Source organism: Pteronotus mesoamericanus, unplaced genomic scaffold (genome assembly GCF_021234165.1).
Source record: "Pteronotus mesoamericanus isolate MK-2021 breed Mesoamerican mustached bat unplaced genomic scaffold, CSHL_Meso_final contig_100, whole genome shotgun sequence".
In the NCBI taxonomy this organism is placed as follows: Eukaryota; Metazoa; Chordata; class Mammalia; order Chiroptera; family Mormoopidae; genus Pteronotus; species Pteronotus mesoamericanus.
In genome coordinates, this window is record NW_026554999.1 from 1,078,902 (window position 1) to 1,097,222 (window position 18,321).

General features: G+C 34.6%; 1 protein-coding gene across 3 annotated transcripts in view; it reads right to left on the reverse strand.

Annotated features, from left to right (window-relative positions):
- The window catches only part of RALGAPA1 (Ral GTPase activating protein catalytic subunit alpha 1), a 260,435-nt gene that overhangs the window by 174,430 nt on the left and 67,684 nt on the right, over nt 1–18,321 (reverse strand). For all 3 annotated transcript variants that reach the window (XM_054588112.1, XM_054588037.1, XM_054587963.1), the window contains exons 8-12: nt 17,551–17,689; nt 16,355–16,563; nt 14,037–14,276; nt 3,993–4,187; nt 758–895 (exon numbers count right to left, since the gene is read on the reverse strand). In XM_054588112.1, coding sequence (XP_054444087.1) covers nt 758–895; nt 3,993–4,187; nt 14,037–14,276; nt 16,355–16,563; nt 17,551–17,689 — 921 coding nt within the window. The remainder of the gene's footprint in view (nt 1–757; nt 896–3,992; nt 4,188–14,036; nt 14,277–16,354; nt 16,564–17,550; nt 17,690–18,321) is intronic.

An 18,321-nucleotide genomic window follows, 5' to 3' on the forward strand; every position in this document is an offset into this window, starting at 1 on the left:
ATGCATAGGCAATTCATAGATAAGAAAAGATGCTCAATTTCAGGTTGATGAAGAAAAGTCTAATTAAAACAAGGAAACACAAACTTTTAAAAAAAATGAGGTAACAATTCACATACATAGGAGCAGCAAAACTTAAAATCTGACTGTACAAGTAACGGTGAAGATAATAAGGGAATGAAAACTCACAAATACTACTGAAGGGAATGTCAATTATTATAACCATGTTGAAGAACAATTTAGCAATAATAGTAAAGCTAATGATGTACAAATCCTCCAACCCAATAATTCTACTTCTACGTTTACATCCTATGGAAGTTCTCCCACATGTGAAAAAAATACCTATATAAGAATGCTCAATGTAGCACTTACCTGGAACAGTGATAAATTGGAAACAAGTTATAAAACCACCAACCGAAAAATAAATAAAATGTGAAATAACAATATATTGCAATACCACAAATTAGTTACAATGAATCTCAAAAACAATGGTTAATGCAAAAGGAAAGTTGCAGATGATAGGTAGTGTACCATGACATAATTCATATAAATTTTTAAAATATCTAGAAAAGTTATATTTATCAATATACACATTATCAAGTGGAAGTTAGAGAAAACAAAATTAATATGACACAATGATAAATATGGGTGGCAAATCCATTACATTTTAAAAATTATACTCTACACTGAAATACTGAACTATGTTTGAAATATTTAATGATAATTTTTATTTTTAAGAAATAATCAAAGAGTGATCCACCTGCAAAACTGCCTGGGTACCAGCTCGTATATTTTGTTCTGTGACTTCTTCAGAAGCATTATGAAGAACATCTTGGTGCGTGCCATTTTTTGCCCAAGTGGAACTTAGAACATGATCAGCAATATTGGTCCCATTTTCCTGAAGCAAAATACCAAGTTTTTAATATTTCATTAATTAACAATGCTATGACAAGTCTAAGTTGAAGTAAACTGGAAATTAATGGATCCCACTGCTAAGCATCTTCTCAAAACAGATGCCCTGTAAATATCAGAATCTAAATAACATATAAAATAGAATATAGCTTCTATTTATCCTACTTAAGACTAGTAAAATTCCTGTTATTCTAAGACAGAATACTGATACTTGAAACCACCACAAGAGCAGCTTTCTGCTTGAGTTTTAGCTGTCAAAAGTCTTGCAGACTGGGGATTTCCCTTAGGTGAAAAAGCCACACAAATGGAAATTCCACTTGACAATGCTTACTTTTTAAAAGTTAGTCTCTACTTGCTTTAAGGTTTTGGTCACTCAAAGTATCTTCGAATAGTTTTTCTTTACTATTTTTGCCTAGAGCTTATGATTGTAATATACAGGAGGTTTAGTCTAATACAAACTACATACTCTGCCATTACCAGGAAAAGCACTGAACTCAGTCAGCACTGAGTAGCCAAAATAATATACCATGGTCTGGTATATACCTTTGCCTTAAGCTCCATACTCCTATAGTCAGGTAATCTTCTGAACGGTTCTTCCTGAATGATCCACAAGCATCTCAAACTCAAGATGCTTAAAAGTCTGCCAATTATCCATGTCACCCTTCCCCCATCACTTCCTACCAAACCTCTCTAGCCAAGTTGGCTACCACAAACACTTTTTATATTCCTATTCAAGTGTGCCCTTGTTGCCAAAGAGAGAAACTTGGGACACCTCCCCATTTCTCTCAGCTAATTTAATTATCACGGGATATTGATTTTACCACCAAAGAAGCTCATGTATCAGTCTTCTCCCTTATATTCCCATTGCAACTGCCCTGCCCTATCTATGCATGTATCAGGTACTTATCATTTCCCTCCTCAACTTTGCTAGAACTTCCTAACTAGTCTCCCTGCCTCCAGACTGGCCTCCAACCTATCTTCTACCCTGGACTTAGTACAACCCTTCTGAAATATGTAACTATCCATGCCATTCTTCTACTCACAGTCCTTCAAAGGTTTTCCAGTGTCTAAAATGTAATTAAAATCCGTTACAGTGGCATACAAATCACTGAACAGAGTCTAGTTCTTGCCTAGTTCATACATCCTGTCATTCCCTCCCACCTGCTCTTGACTACAGCCACATGAGAATATTTTCAAGGTCTTTCACATCTTTGTAGATTCTACTCACACTGTGTGGTTCCTTTCCCATGTTACTTACTCTTCACGTAATACTACCTCCTCCATTAAAGTCATGGATATTTCCCTTCCCTAAGCAGTCAGATATTTCCCTTTCATACTCTAGTCACAGCAATAATACAGTTTTATACTACTTATTTTGCAATATTTATCTTCTTGCTAAACCATAAGTTACATGAAGGTAGAAATGATGTCTTTTCATGCTTATATCTCTAACACAGTTCTAAATATAGGCATTTTCATGTATTACAGGACACTCTGATATTTGTGGGAGTGTTTTGTTGCCGTAAGAACTGAGAATACCACTGACATTTTTATGGAATGAGCCACGGAATGCTAAACATACTACAAGGTGCATGGGAGTCTGCACATACACACACAAACTCTCCTGTAACTAGCATGTCTTACGTGCATTATTTGGGAAAAAAATCACCCAACCATTTATAAAATTTATAAAATTTATCTGAATCTCTAAATTAACTCCATTTTAAAATTAATGCCTAATTTTAAATGATTTTTTAAATGTACTGAATTATCAATGAATGCTCTTAACCTTTGTTTTTGGTTCATGCCATTAGCAAGAGTTTCTGGCACTTTAAAAAAAATCACATCTCTAACAGCAACACTGGATTCAGTATCTGAGAAAGTAGCATAAAACACCTATATAACATACCTACATCACCCTACATTTGTTGCTTTGTTCTTTCTTGTCTGCCTGTCTCCCTCCAACAGTTTGTTTTTTAATTTTTATGTAAATAGCTTATATTATATATTATTTTTATTTAAGGATAGTAAATAACACAGGGGAGGCTCAGTACTAAGCTATAAATTCATGATTCAAAACTGGGGGAAAACAAATTATTTACACTGGTAAGTTTATCTCCTAGCTTAATGCAAAAATTGGATGTTTTTGTTGGTGTATAACAAACAGAACTGCAAATATTATTTCATAATTTACATGATTAATTTTATTTACTTCAATTATATTTCTTAGATACATTTTTCCCATTCTTAAATATAGGGGAGGATGCTCTATAACAAACTCACACTCTCTCTCTCATACACATGTAAACACTGATTCATTGAATCCCTGTAGAATGTGGTCTGCTCATTCTAGGTTAATATCCTGATAAATTCCATTGATGATATTAAGTTAACTACCTAGGTCAATAAACATTATCAAATTGCTCCTATCTGCATTTAATAAGTTATATGTCAGTATAGGACTCTCATTTTTGGTAAGAACCTAACCTATGACAACAGTTAACCAAATGACAAGAATTATTTAGGCTTAAGAGATAAAAGGAAGCAAGGAACCAAATTCCACTTCTACTCTCTTTTCCCCACTGTGAGTAAGCTCCAGTTATTCTTATCACAGACCAACTGATTCAGCACATCAGGATATTTTTTAGTCTGCAACTGGCATCAATGCAAAAATTTTCAAGAAAGAATTGTGAATATTCTGGTTTGTGCTGAGTACCGAATCCTATTAACAAGCCAGACAAGAAGAAACTGTAGTTTGGTAATCACTCCAAGAAATACGTACTATAACACCCATTTTGATCTATAATCATAGTTATAAACATTACACCTTTTATAATGGCATCTAATTTTCATGTAGAAAATGACAAAGTATCATATAACCTCAGTATTAATTTTTTTAAAGTCGTGACATCGAAGAGCTCTGGGACAGGGTACTGAGGTAACTGTCATATTATCAAAATTATAAAATATACTAATGGCATCTTTACCTTTCCATTTAGTACATATATGTATGTTCAAGCTACACTTTTGTGAAAATCTAATCTTTAAACATATAATAAAATATGTGAGGCTTATCATTTTACCTCTTCTCTCTTTTCTCCTTCTTCCATTGAAATATCCTGGTCTGTAACACTGTCAATGCAAGTTAAGTCTGAAGAAATCACAACTTCTTCAGGCTCTTGCATGAACATAGGTTTTTCCTCTTGCTGAATCCATTCTTGATATACTTTCACCACCTTTCTCATAGCTGCTGCTTCACAAATTGGTAATAAAAATGCCTAGTGAGAAAAAGAACAGAAATAGGGATATTTTTTAGATAAATTTTACTTCGCAAAAAATTACTAATACACACATTTCTATCTTGTTATAAAATATGCTATAAATTTTAAAGAATTACAGTCAACCAATTCACTGTCACAAAGAGCCTTTTGTCTCCAAATAATTTATAAATATATTGAGATAGAAATGCTTTGGTAAACAGACACTGATTTCAAGTGCAGGGAGCAAAGATTTCTTTCATTCATATTATCTGTCTCAAAATGAAAGTATTCCCTGTTTTATAAAATAATGTAGGGGGGGAACCAATATGGTGGCACAGTAGGTGGAAGCTACACTAACCTCCTTTAGGACCAAAATGGAATGATAACTAAATTATGGAAAAATGATCCTGAATGCCCAACGGAACACTAGCTGAAGAGAAGTATTATAACCAAGGACTTAAGAAGAAACCACATCACCACACTGAGGCTTCTAGGAAGTGTGAAGGTGCAAAAGATCTGGCTGTGTGCTCACAGATGGCAGCTGAAGTTCTGAGGGGATATTTCAGCACCAGAGAGTTTGCCCTGAGAAGAGTGGGTCTAAACCCCAAGCTGGACTTCCTCAGCCTAGAGCACCAGACAGGGAAAGGAGTCAAATAACAACCAGCTGGGAAAAGCAGTGGGGTTTCTGTCCACCAGGGGGAGACAGCTAGAGATGCAGAATCCTCTTAAAGGGCCAATGAACAAAACTTGGCCTGCTGCCACTAAAGCAGGGCTCTGGCAGAGGGAAGGCAGAGTACACAAAAGCCATATGTAGAGAGTCTGGAAAGGGCCAGCCACCAGGATCCCTGTGCTGAGTCACTCCCCATATTGAAGAAGCCAACTTTCTCAGGCAGAGCATTCCCTCCATTCAGCATCAGCCAGGGGGCAGAAGCAGAAATCTCTCTCGCCTTTCTCTATGGAGCTTAAGCCAGACTGCTGAGGAGTACAGCTGGAGACTGTTTCAGTGATTAATCCTAATAGACATCCTGAAGGCAAAGGTAGGTCTCTGCAATCTTAGAGCCATTAGCTGACACTCCCCATGCAGGCCCCATGCTGGTAAATGCTGGCCATGGTGTGCTGCATGGTTCTTTCTGCACACACCCAGGCCCAGCAGAGGGAAACACAATCTTTGGATTGCTGATAGCTCCAAATAGGTTGCCCAGGACCAGTCACAGTCAGTGTTTGACAGAGGTCCACACCAGAATCATAACAGATCTAACACCACAAAGAGGCAGCCAAAATGAGAGGACAAAGAAACAGGCTGCAGATGAAAAAACAAAGAGAATCAGCCAGAACTTCATGAAGGCAAGCAGTTTTCAGATACAGAGTTTAGAATAATGATTATAAGGATACTCAATGGCATAAAAAAAGAGACATGGAAACAATAAAAAAAGAACCAGTCAGAAATAAAGAATGCAGTATCAGAAATAAATAATACATTGGAAGGAATAAATGGCAGGTTAGATGAAGCAGAGGATCAAATCAGTGATTTGGAAAAGAAAGTAAAAAACAAAACAAAACAAAACCCAAGCGGAGCAGCAAAAAGAAAAAAAGAATTTTGAAAAATGATGAGACTTAAGAAACTTTTGGGACAACATGAAGTGGAACAACGTTTGCATCATAGGAACACCAAAAGAAGCAGAGTGGGCAAGGGATCAAGAACCTGTCTGGAGAAATGATGACCAAAAACTTCCCTACCAAGTAAAGAAAACTGCAGCACAATTCCAGGAAGTGCAAGTGAGCCCCAAATAAGATGGCGCCAAAGAGGCCCACATTAAGAAACATCATAATTAAAATAAAGAAGCTTAAAGACAAGGAGACAATCTTAAAAGCTGCAGGAAAATACCAGTTACTTACCGACAAAGGAGGTCCCATTAGACTGTCGTCTAATTTCTCAATGAAACATTTCAGGCCAGAAGAGGGTGGCGTGAAATACTGAAGATCATGAAAAGCAAGGACATACAACCAAGGCTACTTTACATAGCAAGGCTCTCATTTAAAATGGAAGGAAAAATAAAAGAGCTTCCCAGACAAGAGAAAGCAAAGGACTTTGCTACTACCGAACCAGCAACGAAAACTAAAGGGCTTGCATTAGGAGGAGGAGGAGAAAGAAGAAGAGGGGGGTAAGAGGAGAAGAGGAGAAGGGGAAAGGGGGAAGAGAAGGGAGAGGAGGAGGGGAGGGGGAAGGGAGGAGGGGGGAAGAGGGGAGAAGAAGGGATAAAAAGAAAGAAGAAAATAGTTGAAAAGTAAAATGGCACAAAATAGGTATCAGTATCACTTTAAAATGTAAATGGCTTAAATGCTGCAATCAAATGACATAGCTAGGGTACGTGAATGGTTAAGAAAACAAGACCCATATATATGCTGTCTCCAACAGACCACCTCAGAATGAAAGATACACACAGAACAAAAGTAAAGGGATGGAAAAAGATTATTTCATGCAAATATAAAGGAAAAAAAGCTGCGGTAGCAATATTTGTATCAGACAAAACAGACTTTAACACCAAGGCTATAACAAGAGACAAAGAAGGACACTACATAATGATAAAGGAACAATACAAAAGGAGGATATAATCCTAGGAAACATTTATGCACCCAACAGAGGAGCACCTAAACATGTGAAGCAAATCTTGAGAGACAAAAAGGGAGAGACTGACAGAAATACCGTCATAACCAGGGATTTTAACACCCCATTGACTTTTAAAGACTGATCTTCCTGACAGAAAATCAACACAGAGACAGTGGCCCTAAATGACATATTAGGATCACATGAATTTAATTGTTATCTTCAGAGCATTTCCTCACAAAGCAACAGAATATACATACATTTCAACTACACATGGAACATTTTCTAGGACAGATCACATGTTAGGACACAAAACAAGTTTTGACACATTTAAGAAGACTCAAATCATATGAAGCATCTTCTCTGAACACAATGCTATAAACTATAAATCAATCAGAAGAACACTGAAAAACATGCAAAGATATGGAAGCTAAATAATATGCAATTAATCAATGAATGGGTCAACAATGAGATCAAGGAAGAAATCAAAAGATACCTGAAACAAATGAAAATAAGAGCACAATAACCCAAAATCTGTGGCATACATGGAAAGCAGTCCTAAGAGGGAAATTCAGAGCATTACAAGCCTATCTCAAGAAACAAGAAAAAGCTCAAATAAACAATCTAACTTTACACTTTAAGGAACCTGAAAAAGAACCACCAAAGCCGCATGTGAGTAGAAAAAAGGAAATAATAAAGATCAGAGAAGCAATGAAAGAAACAGAGTCTAAGAAAACGATAAAAAAGATCAATGAGTCCAAGAGCTCATTCTCTGAAGAAATGAACAAGACTGACAAACCTTTAACCAGCCTCATCAAGAAGAGAGAGAGGACCCAAATTTTTTTTAAAAAATCGAAGTGCAAGAGGAGAAATAACAACTGAGATCAAAGAAATACAAAGGATTGTAAGACAACATCATGACCAACTATATGCCAACAAACTGGATGAAATGAATAAATTCCTAGAAACATACAATCTTTTAAAATGAAATCAGATGCATCAGAGACCTGAACAGATAGATTAAATGTACTGAAATTGAAGCAGTAATCAAAAAGCTCCTAACTCAAACCTCAGGAAAAGCAGGGACCTACAGCCCACATTGCTCTAGCCAGCAAAGGTATCATTTAGAATCGAAGGACAGATGAAGAGCTTCCCAGGAAAAAAATAAACTAAAGGAATTCATAATCACCAAACCACTATTATATGAAATGTTACAGGGACTTATTTAAGAAAAAGAAGATCAAAACTAAGAATGATAAAATGGTAAATATACATATCAACAACTGAATCTATAAAACAAACTAAGTCTTCAAAAAGACTAAGATAATTGGGTCAAACCTACCCAAGGATGCAAAGGATCTGTGCTTGGAAAACTGTATGACACTGAAGAAAGAAATTGAAGAAGATATAAATAAATGGAAGCACATAACATGTTCATGGATTAGAAGAATTAACATCATTAAAATGTCCACAGTACTCAAAGCAATCTATAGAGTCAACAGAATTCCTATTAAGGTACCAATAACATATTTCACAGAACTAGAGCAAATATTTCAAAAATTTATATGGAACCACTGAAGGCCCTGAACAGCAACAGCGATGCAAGAAAGAACAAAGTTGGAGGAATCACTTTAAATAATATCAAACTATATTATAAGGCCACAGTAATCAAAATGGCATGGTACTGGCATAAAAACAGAAAAATAGATCAACGGAACAGAATAGAGAGTCCAGAAATAAACCCACACCTCTAAAATCAATTAACACGTGACAGAGGAAACAATCACATACAATGGGTTATAGATAGTTTATTCAATAAACAATGTTGGGAAAATTAGATACATGCAGAAAAATTAAACTAGACCACCTTCTTATGCCACACACAAGAATTAGTTCAACATGGAATAAAGACTTAAATGTTAGATGCGAAACAATACAAAACCAGGAAGAAAAATCTCAGCAGTAAAATCTCAAACACTGCTCACAGCAATATTTTTTCCTAATATATATTCTCAGCAAGGGGACACAAAAGAAAAAAATAAGCACATGTGATTACATCAAACTAAAAAGGTTTTACACAGCAAAGGAAACTATCAACAAAATAAAAAGACAACCCCCTGAATGGGAGGACATTCATCTGATACATCTGATGGGGGGATTAATATCCAAAATTTTTAAAGAACTTACAAAATTCACACCAAAAAAAAAAACACCCCAATTAAAAAATCGGCAAAGTATCTGAATAGACACTTCTCCAAAGAGGACATACAACTGGCCAATGGACATATGACAAGATGCTCAATGTTACTAATCATCAGAGAAATTCAAACTAAAACTACAATGAGATATCATATGACACCTGTCAGAATGGCAGTTATCAATAAATCAACAAATAACAAGTGCTGGCCAGGATGTAGAGAAAGGGGAACTCTTTTGCATTCTTGGTGGGAATGCAGACTGGTACAGCTATTGTGGAAAGCAGTAAGGAGATACCTCAAAAAATTTAAAATGGAACTGACTTATAACCCAGCAATTCCACTTCTGGGAATTTGTTCAAAAACACCTGAAACACTAATTTGAAAGAACATAAGCACCTCTATGTTCATTGCAGTGTTATTTACAATCACCAAGATTTGGAAGAAGCCCAAGTGTTCATCGGTAGATGAATGGATAAAACAGCTATGGGAAATTTACACAATGGAATACTACTAGGCTGTAAAAAAAAAAAAAAAAAAGAAAGAAAAAGAAAATTTTACCATTTGCGACAGCATGGATGGACCTGGAGAACATTATGCTAAGTGAAATAACCCAGTCAGAGAAAGACAAATGCCATATGATTTCACTAATATGTTGAATCTAATGAACAAACTGAACTCACAAACAAAACAGAGACAGACTCATAGATAAAGAATAGGCTGACAGCCTCTGCTTGGGGGATGGGGGGTTAAGGTGGTGGATGGATCCAGCAAAAAGAAAGGAAGACTCATGGACATGGATGACAGTGTGGAGATTGTAGGGGGGATGTGGGTCGGTGGAGGTGGAAAATAGTCTAAGGGGGATAAATGGCGATGGAAAAAATACAACATACATACATATATATATATAAATAAATAACTGTGGTCCTACAAAGCTCAACATAAATACAACTTCTCATATAAATCACATGTGGTAACTTACAATGATTTCTAGATTGCTATTAAAATAAATTTTAATAGTAAGATTTTAATTGAAAAATAAAAGTTAAATTTGACTACAAGTAATAAAAATTACATGTAAGAAGGCAATGAAGCTTTTCTAAGTAGATAAAAAAATGTTAACAGCTTTATTTTTCCTTTTTAATATGATAAAGTTCTATAAGTTAAATAATAAGGCAAAATACTTAGAAAATTAAAAGAAATATTTTACAATTAGTCTTTTCTTTAGGTACTTTCCAGATTTACTTAACTTCTTAAAAAGTAAGTTTGTCCTCATTACAAAAATACTACATTTTCACAACAAAAGTATTTTTTATACAATCCAGACATGCAAAAATAAAAGAGTAAAAATACTCAATCTCCCCATCCAAAGTTCTTTCCTTATGCATGTTTGTGTTTATGTAGTATTTTTCACTATACTTTTTACTTACAAATAATTTTTTCTTTTTACAACATGTATCTATTAATCTCAACTTTAAAGTAAATCATAAAACCTTTGTAATGGAAAAAAATTCAATAAAACTTTTTTTTTAAATCACAAAACCTTTACCTAAACACTGCCACTTTCTACTCCAAAATTATCAGTAGGTGTGTTTAATAATAATCATGGGACCAACTTTTGATTGAAAAGACAAAAATGATAGATATTTTTTAAAAGAAACTTTAATCTTTCTAAACGCATTATGATCCTAAAAGTAGAAAGAAATATTCAAAAATAAAAACCTACATGAAATCCAAACTCAGAAAGTTTCTAGGGGAATCAAAGTTGACTTTCATTTTGAATGGAACCAATTATCTTGGTTTCCATGGAGTTATTGGGACAAGGTAGGGAGAATAGGAAACGTGTAAGTAAAGTTGGGATTCCAAAGGACTATATATCTTCAGTGTGAGGTTGAATTAGAAATAAACCCACCCATAACCAGATGCAGAGTAGATAACAATAACAACAGAATTCTCCCAGAGACACTATAACCAAAAGTTGGCCTAACACTGTGTTCATATTATCTAGGGTGCTTAAAACTCATATCAAGAATTCAGTTTAATGTGAGATTAGTATCATCTCTTGGGATCTGTAACAAGCAAATACAACTTCTCTCTGAAGGAATAAACCTTTAACAAACCAAATCAAGAAATAAAGTCATTAAGAAGCAAAAGCTCAGAATCAAATTTCTACACTTCTAAAAATCACAAAATATTGGAAGAAATTCAAGAGAATACAGCACCATGAGAAAGAGTACAGAGAAAAAAAAATGGCAGAATTAGACCTATAAAGACCAATCAATGAATGTAAATTAACTGTTAGTGGTAATATGTAAGTATAGAATAGAAACAGTAAAACTGACCAAGCAGAATGGCCAGCTTCCAGACAGTTGTAATTAAAAAAAAAAAAAAAAAAAAAAAAAATTATCCAGAATGTAGCAGAGAGAGAAAAAGAAACAGAAAATATGAATGAGAGGTTAATAGCCACGTATAAAGTAAGACTACCTAGCTTTCCTTTCTTGCTCCCCAACTACCTTGTCAGCAGCTCTTGGCTGTGGGATGTCCCACACCTAAGGCAGGAAGATGGTGGCCACAAAGACAATATTCACTAGTGTTGTTCAACTCTAGTTTCCCACTTATTATGAAAAGTGGAAAGTATATCTTGGGGTACAAGCAGACTGTGAAGATAACCAGACGAGGTAAAGCAAAACTGGTCATCCTCACCAACAACTGTCTAGCCTCGAGGAACCCTGAAATAAAGCCCAAGACTGCTGTCCATCACTACAGAATAGGTGCACTAGCTATGACTGATCCAGGTGATCCTGGTATCATTAGAAGCATGTCAGAACAGACTGGAGGAAAGCAAATGATGCAACATTTTTTTATATACAACTGACCAGAGCTTGGTTTAAAAAAGAAAGTGAGATCTCACATATATTTTGTTAAGTCCTAGAAAAGGCAAGAAAAATAGTGAGACAAAGGCAGTATTTTAAGGAATATTTAAATAAATAATAAATATTGTTAGATATTAAATAAAACACTTGAGAGAATGCCTGGGTAGTGGCCTTGTTCTCTGCCTTTCTCTCATGTCTGCTGACTTTGCCCTGTTCTTATTAGTGTCCAGCTTGATGTCTTCTTGAGACAAAGCACCATGCCTTCAATTAAGTTGCAGAGTTCTGGTGGAGAGGTATTTGAAGTTGATGTTGAAATTGCCAAACAATCTGAGCCTCTCAAGACCATGTTTGAAGATTTGGGAATAGATGATGAAGGTACTGATGACCCAGTTCCTCTAAAAATGTTAATGCAGCAATATTTTAAAAAGGTCATTCATTGGTGCACCCACCATAAGGATGCCTGACCCCTCCCCCAGCAGTGAGGATGATAAGAACAAAGAAAAGTGAACAGATGATATCTCTGAATGGGGTCAAGAATTCATGAAAGTTGACCGAGGGAAACTTTTTAAAATTAATCTGGCTGCAAACTATTCAGACATCAAAGGTTTGCTTGATGTTCAATACAAGACTGTTGCCAATGTGATCAAGAGGAAAACTCCCGAAGAGATTAACAAGACCTTCAATATCAAAAATGACTGAAGAAGAGGAAGCCCTGGTACTCAAAGAGAGTGGTGTGAAGCGAAATGCTGTGCCTGATACTATAACACTGTAAGGACTGTTCTAAATACCAGTTGCACTGCTCTGTTTATAACAGTTAATATTAAACAAAGAGCAGACATTGAAGCACCAAATCAATTGTGTTAGCAGAATATTATTCTCATTGATTTGTTATTTGGGTACAGATTCGAAATGTATAACCAAAAGTTTCATTTTTCTCTGTTACACATTAAAACTGAACTACGAGTTCTCTGTAGAAAGCAGAATTTTGGGCTTTTCTTCTTTTTGTAATGCTATTTTAATCTGTCAAATCTAACAACAAATGCAATAAACATATTCCTAGAAAAATAAACTTATTCCTTCTGACTCAAGAACTAGAAAATGTGAACAGTTCTATAAACTTTAATTTTCCCACAGGAAAAATATTCCAACATCATTTGTCAAATATCTTCCCTTTCCCATTTGTCATATACCTCGTCAACACAAACTCTGAACTTGGCAACTAGAAATGCTGCCAAAGCTGGACAAAATGTTACCAGTTTGTTTCTTAGGTTAATGCTGTCCTATGCTTTGTTTTACATATTAATCAATGTTTACAAGATCTGCTTTGCCAAAAGAGCTCCCTGGCATGCAAAGGCAGTACGGCACAGAATAAAGAGCACTGGTGTGTGAACCAGGATCTGGGAGTTTTAGTCCAGGATATACCACTTATTTGCTGTGAGATTTGAATAATCTCCTTCAGGTACAAAACTCAATGATGGTACCTTCAAAAGTTAAATACTTTTGCTAGCAAAAGCAAATGACCAGTTTTCATAAGGTTTATTTTCCACAAAACTTCTATGTAACTGAGAATGTGCACTTAGGAATTTCTAGCTATCTTTACATGAAATTGCTTTCATTCTTTTCATTTCCCTCTCCTTCTTCATTTTACTTCCCAAATAGCTACCTTAAGCAACTCTAATTTCAAAATGCCTTAAAGGACAAAACTAAGCCTCTGAGGGGAGGATAAAGGCAATTAAAACATTGCTTTTTATATTCAAAACCCACTTTGACCGAAGAGTGAAAGATGAAATAATTGTATTATAATTAATCAAGTGATAGAAAGAAAAATTTCAAACCACAAAATGAGTAGCTAAGAAAATTATTCTGATCACAAGTAGAAGACGTAGTGATTAAACTAAAACCACCATGGCCTAAAAAATATAAATAATAGAAAATACTGAAGGATTAGATACAGTAAATTTTTAAAACTAAATATGAATTTTAGAAAACATTTTCAAGATTTTGAAATAGCTAAAAGTCAGTACAGGGATGGGTTTACAGTTGTTTGCATGAGAAAAGACATGCAGATCATGATTATTACAATGGCTTTTTTAACTCAAAATAAACAGTAAACCTATTTTTACCAACCCCTTCATATTTAATATTAAAGACAAAAACCTGTATTACAAATTAAAAATACTGAGAGGTATTTTACCTGACGAAATATCTCTGTGACAAAGTTTACATTACTTCTTTTGGAAGAAAAAACTCTGCGAACTATTTCAATGTCTGTGAGGTGTTCTTCATCAATACTACAGAGGCTAGATGAGCTAGGTTCTCGCTCTGTCAGAGTGCTGGTATTAGAATGAGATTGTTCTGGTTCTGCAGTTCTATCTGTTTTATCAGCATTATCATTTTTGTTTTCTTCTCTGGATACCAAACTAGCTGCTGCTCTCTAAAATAAAAACAAAATGGGAAGAATATCATAATCGTTAAACAGGTATTTTGTCTTCTAATAACAAATAATGGCAGAATCCAAAGAATCCATTCTAAATAATTAAATGGCCATGCAAATAACTAAACATCTAAGCGATACAGTGATACCAGTCACCTACCCATCTATAAATAGATTTGCTTTTCAGCATGTTTGCAGTACAAACAGTTCACTAATTAAAGCTGGGTAAAAAATAATAATGCAGATGGAGTTAACTGAGAACTTCAATAATAAATAACAATATTGAACTGTTTTTCAAAAAAACTTTAATGTTTAAAATCATTTCTATTTTACTTTAGACAAAAGTTACACAAGTAGAAACTTATTAAAAAACAACAAAAGAGATGGAAGAATATTTATGACAGAAGTAGAAATGAAGCCAAAAACTTTTTTAGAAATCTCTATACTCTAGTAACTTAATAGAATTTTCACTGTGACTAGAGATAAAAAGTAAAAGTCATACATACAGTGATGATAAAGAAATTACTACCATGGTATAATAGAAGCACTATTCAGTGTATTCTAAATTACTTTCTGCTAAGTTACTCAATTTTTGGTCTTGGTTTTGTCATCTGTATAAAATAAGGTTTAGGTAAATGATCTCAAATATGCCTTCCCAATAAAAAATCTCTATAATTTTAGTCCATTAAGTTCTGAGATCAGAAAAATAGTTCTGCTTGAGAGTTTCTACATTTAATACTTCTTTGTACAGAACCTGAAACAAAGTTTTGGGAAAAATGCACCACATATAAGTAGAAGACTAAGGAGAATATAAGTCAATTTTCTAAAAGCTAATGAACTAATTAACACATATTATGACTCCACTTAATTTTTAAAAGATTTAATAAATCATAAAAAATACACATATAAGATTTTTGAAACTATATGAGAAAAATCTGAGAAAAGGAGAATAAAATAGTAAAAAAAAATTCTGTAATAGGTACAAGTTCAGGAAAAGTGCATATTGAGGGAAAAATTTAAAGTGGAAAAAAAGAGGAAGGCTTTACTTAAAAATACCATTTGTAAGTAAAATAACATTAAAAAGACTTGTAAATATTAGTCCCTCCATTGTATAGCTGTATAATTTTATATAACATTATTTCTGGACTCTGTGTCCTTTTTGAAAAAAAGGGCATGAGTTGGTGACAAGACTTTAAATCAGCATTCTATGACTGCCTAAAAATCTAAAAAGAACTATGAAGGTCCTACAACCATTTGATTGCAGACTGTTTCCAACTGCAAAAATTTACTTGGAAAATTCAGAATATTTTTATTCATGCAACTCAGGATATTTTAGTACTATAAAATTAACAAACTATATAAGCTGAGAATCAGACATGACTGAAATTCTGTACCTTCCAAGTTTTATTTTTTTGTTAAGAAAACTGTTGGTTCTTTTACTGGTTAGGCCCAAATTAGGCGGCTCCCCCTGCTCGGTTCCTGTCGCCTCACGAGAGAGGAACAGGCGAGAGACAACACATAAAGAGGAATAGAGATAGCAAGTCTGTTTAAGACATACAACTGAGCACCAAGGTACAAGTGGGCATCCAGCTAGTCTTGAGTTTACAGGTTTTTATGCCTGTAGCCAGCTTCTAGGTTCCCCCTCCTCCTCCCCTTTCCAGACCTTGGGATTAACACACAGTTTCAAAGGCTTCCCTTTCCAGATAGTGGAAACAATACATAAAGAATTTCAAGCTCCCCTCCTCCTGTGCTAGTATGGTGTTTCTTGTGATTTTTCAAACACTTGGCAATCTTATGGGACCAGGCTCAGGACTGCTGAGTTAATTAGTGAGACATGTTGTCCTCCCCTTCCCTGTCTTGGGTTTACTATCTATCCTGCCTAACAGCTCTATAATTATTGTTAAAATTTGGATTTATAAAATATATTTGTACAAAGTAAATATTACTATTACTTGATTTAAATCAAAGCTCTATATTCCCAAAATCTTAGAGCTTCAAATAAATAGCTCTAACAAAGGCAAGTCAGTTGACAAATCTCTTAAACCATTTCTAGCTTTACCAAGTTACATGTATATTACCTGAATATTCTTTGGCAAGACTTCACCTTCCATACCAGGAATATGAGGTCCTGTATGTGGCTTTGGCTCAAGCCAGAAAGAAACTAGCCAACGAATGACAATAACACGAGCCTTGATGAAAGGTTCCTTTGTACAATATATTGCTTCATTGGTTTCGGCATCCTTCTTTATCATAACATAATGTGGCTTTGGTCTCATCTGTGGGATATCTATGCAAAATAAAAGGAAAAATAAATAAGAAAGGAACTGTACTTAGATAAATCTACCTTTTAAACATTTTTTAAACACCTGTGATGATACCCTGGTTTTGGAAGTAGATTTAGTAGAACAATGACATTTAAAAATAATGTGCTAAATATCGGTATAGACTCTAGAAGAGTAAAACACATATGGCTGATATATAGAAATAGGTCTTTTTGAAAAACATCGTTAACAGGCTCAATTAATCCTGTCTGAGTACAGAGAAACTTCTGAAATTTAAAATTTAAGTTTAAATTTAATGAGAGCTGACTTCAATTAAGACTGAGACAAATATTTTGAAGTTACACAAAACATGAGAATTTTTCCTTGATTTTTAAAGCAAATAATGTTCCCAGTGGCAAAGGCTTGCTTCTTCGACTAATTTAAGTCATTTCTACTAGCCCTAATGGTTATGCCTATGCCTGTGAGTTGCCTGAACTTGGCAGAGGTTAAAATAGAAACACCTTTCTGCAAAAAAGGACATTTGCACATACAGACTACCAATGACTTCTATATATAGCAGAGGTCTGCTTTTCTAAACCAGGATTTGTCTAAGACACTCTAGCTTCCAGGTTCCAACAAACATCTTGGTACTACCACTAAATACTGGACAGGACATGATCAAAATATATAACAATGTAATTATTCATACAGAATTTGAATAAGACATACTAAATTGAACTCCTGGGGGAACCTTAAAAAAGAAATTTATAATATGGTAAGACCTGTCTCATCTAATAGGTCAGATTCAGAGGATAAGCTTTTAAAAAAATCTCTTCACTCAGTGAAAATTTCCTATTAGTAAAATTCCACTTTCAGTATAGTCAACATCTCTAATCAATCAATACAAATATTAAATGTTATCAGTTTTCTGCAGGTAACAAGTGTCATCTTTACACTGAGGTATATTTTATTCTTATGTGTGATTTTTTTAAAAAATTCCAAAGAGTACCTACCAAGTACAGGATGATACAGACTGTTCTCCTTGCACATGTTTGGGAAAATATAAGGCAAGTAGTATTTCTTAAAATGTGAAAACAAAAATGAAAATCCCCTTTCTTGGTTTTCTTTGTTCTTCCATTCTAAACTTTTTACCTAAAATACACAATGTAATTAGAATTATTCCAGAACAGTTATTAGCTATAATAAATAAGTTTATAAAAGGTCACTTGAGCAATACACTGAACTGTTACACTGTGAAGATACATAGCTATATATAAGTATGTATATAGATTTATGTACATAAATATATAAAGAACAAATCTTAAAAACTGGTCCAAGAGACAAATACATTATATAGGTTATATTCCAAAAATCTTAGAAGTTAAAATGTGCTCTGGAAAACTGTCAAAGTTCATTCAAAACTCAGTTCTACTAATGACAAAGATACTAATGTTCTTTCCCCTTTGCCTCTTCAAGAATAATTCATCCCAAAAGTTACACAAAATATGTGAGGGGGCAGGGGAAGTGAAAGCAGTGGCAGCCAAGTGCAGGTAATCGGAGCCTAGCCGCAGGATGTAGGGTATCCATAATGGGGGTATAGGCAGTAGTAGCCTAGTGGACTCCGAGTCTGAGAGAGGTGAGGGCAGTATCTATGAAGTAGGGGTGCGGGGGTGAAAGCAGGAGCAAACAAAACAGAAAAATATAGGATGTGAGAATTCCAGAAGGGTGAGGAAGTTACCCAAGTAAGAGGATGGTAAAGGAAAAAAATGGGCCCCAATGAGATA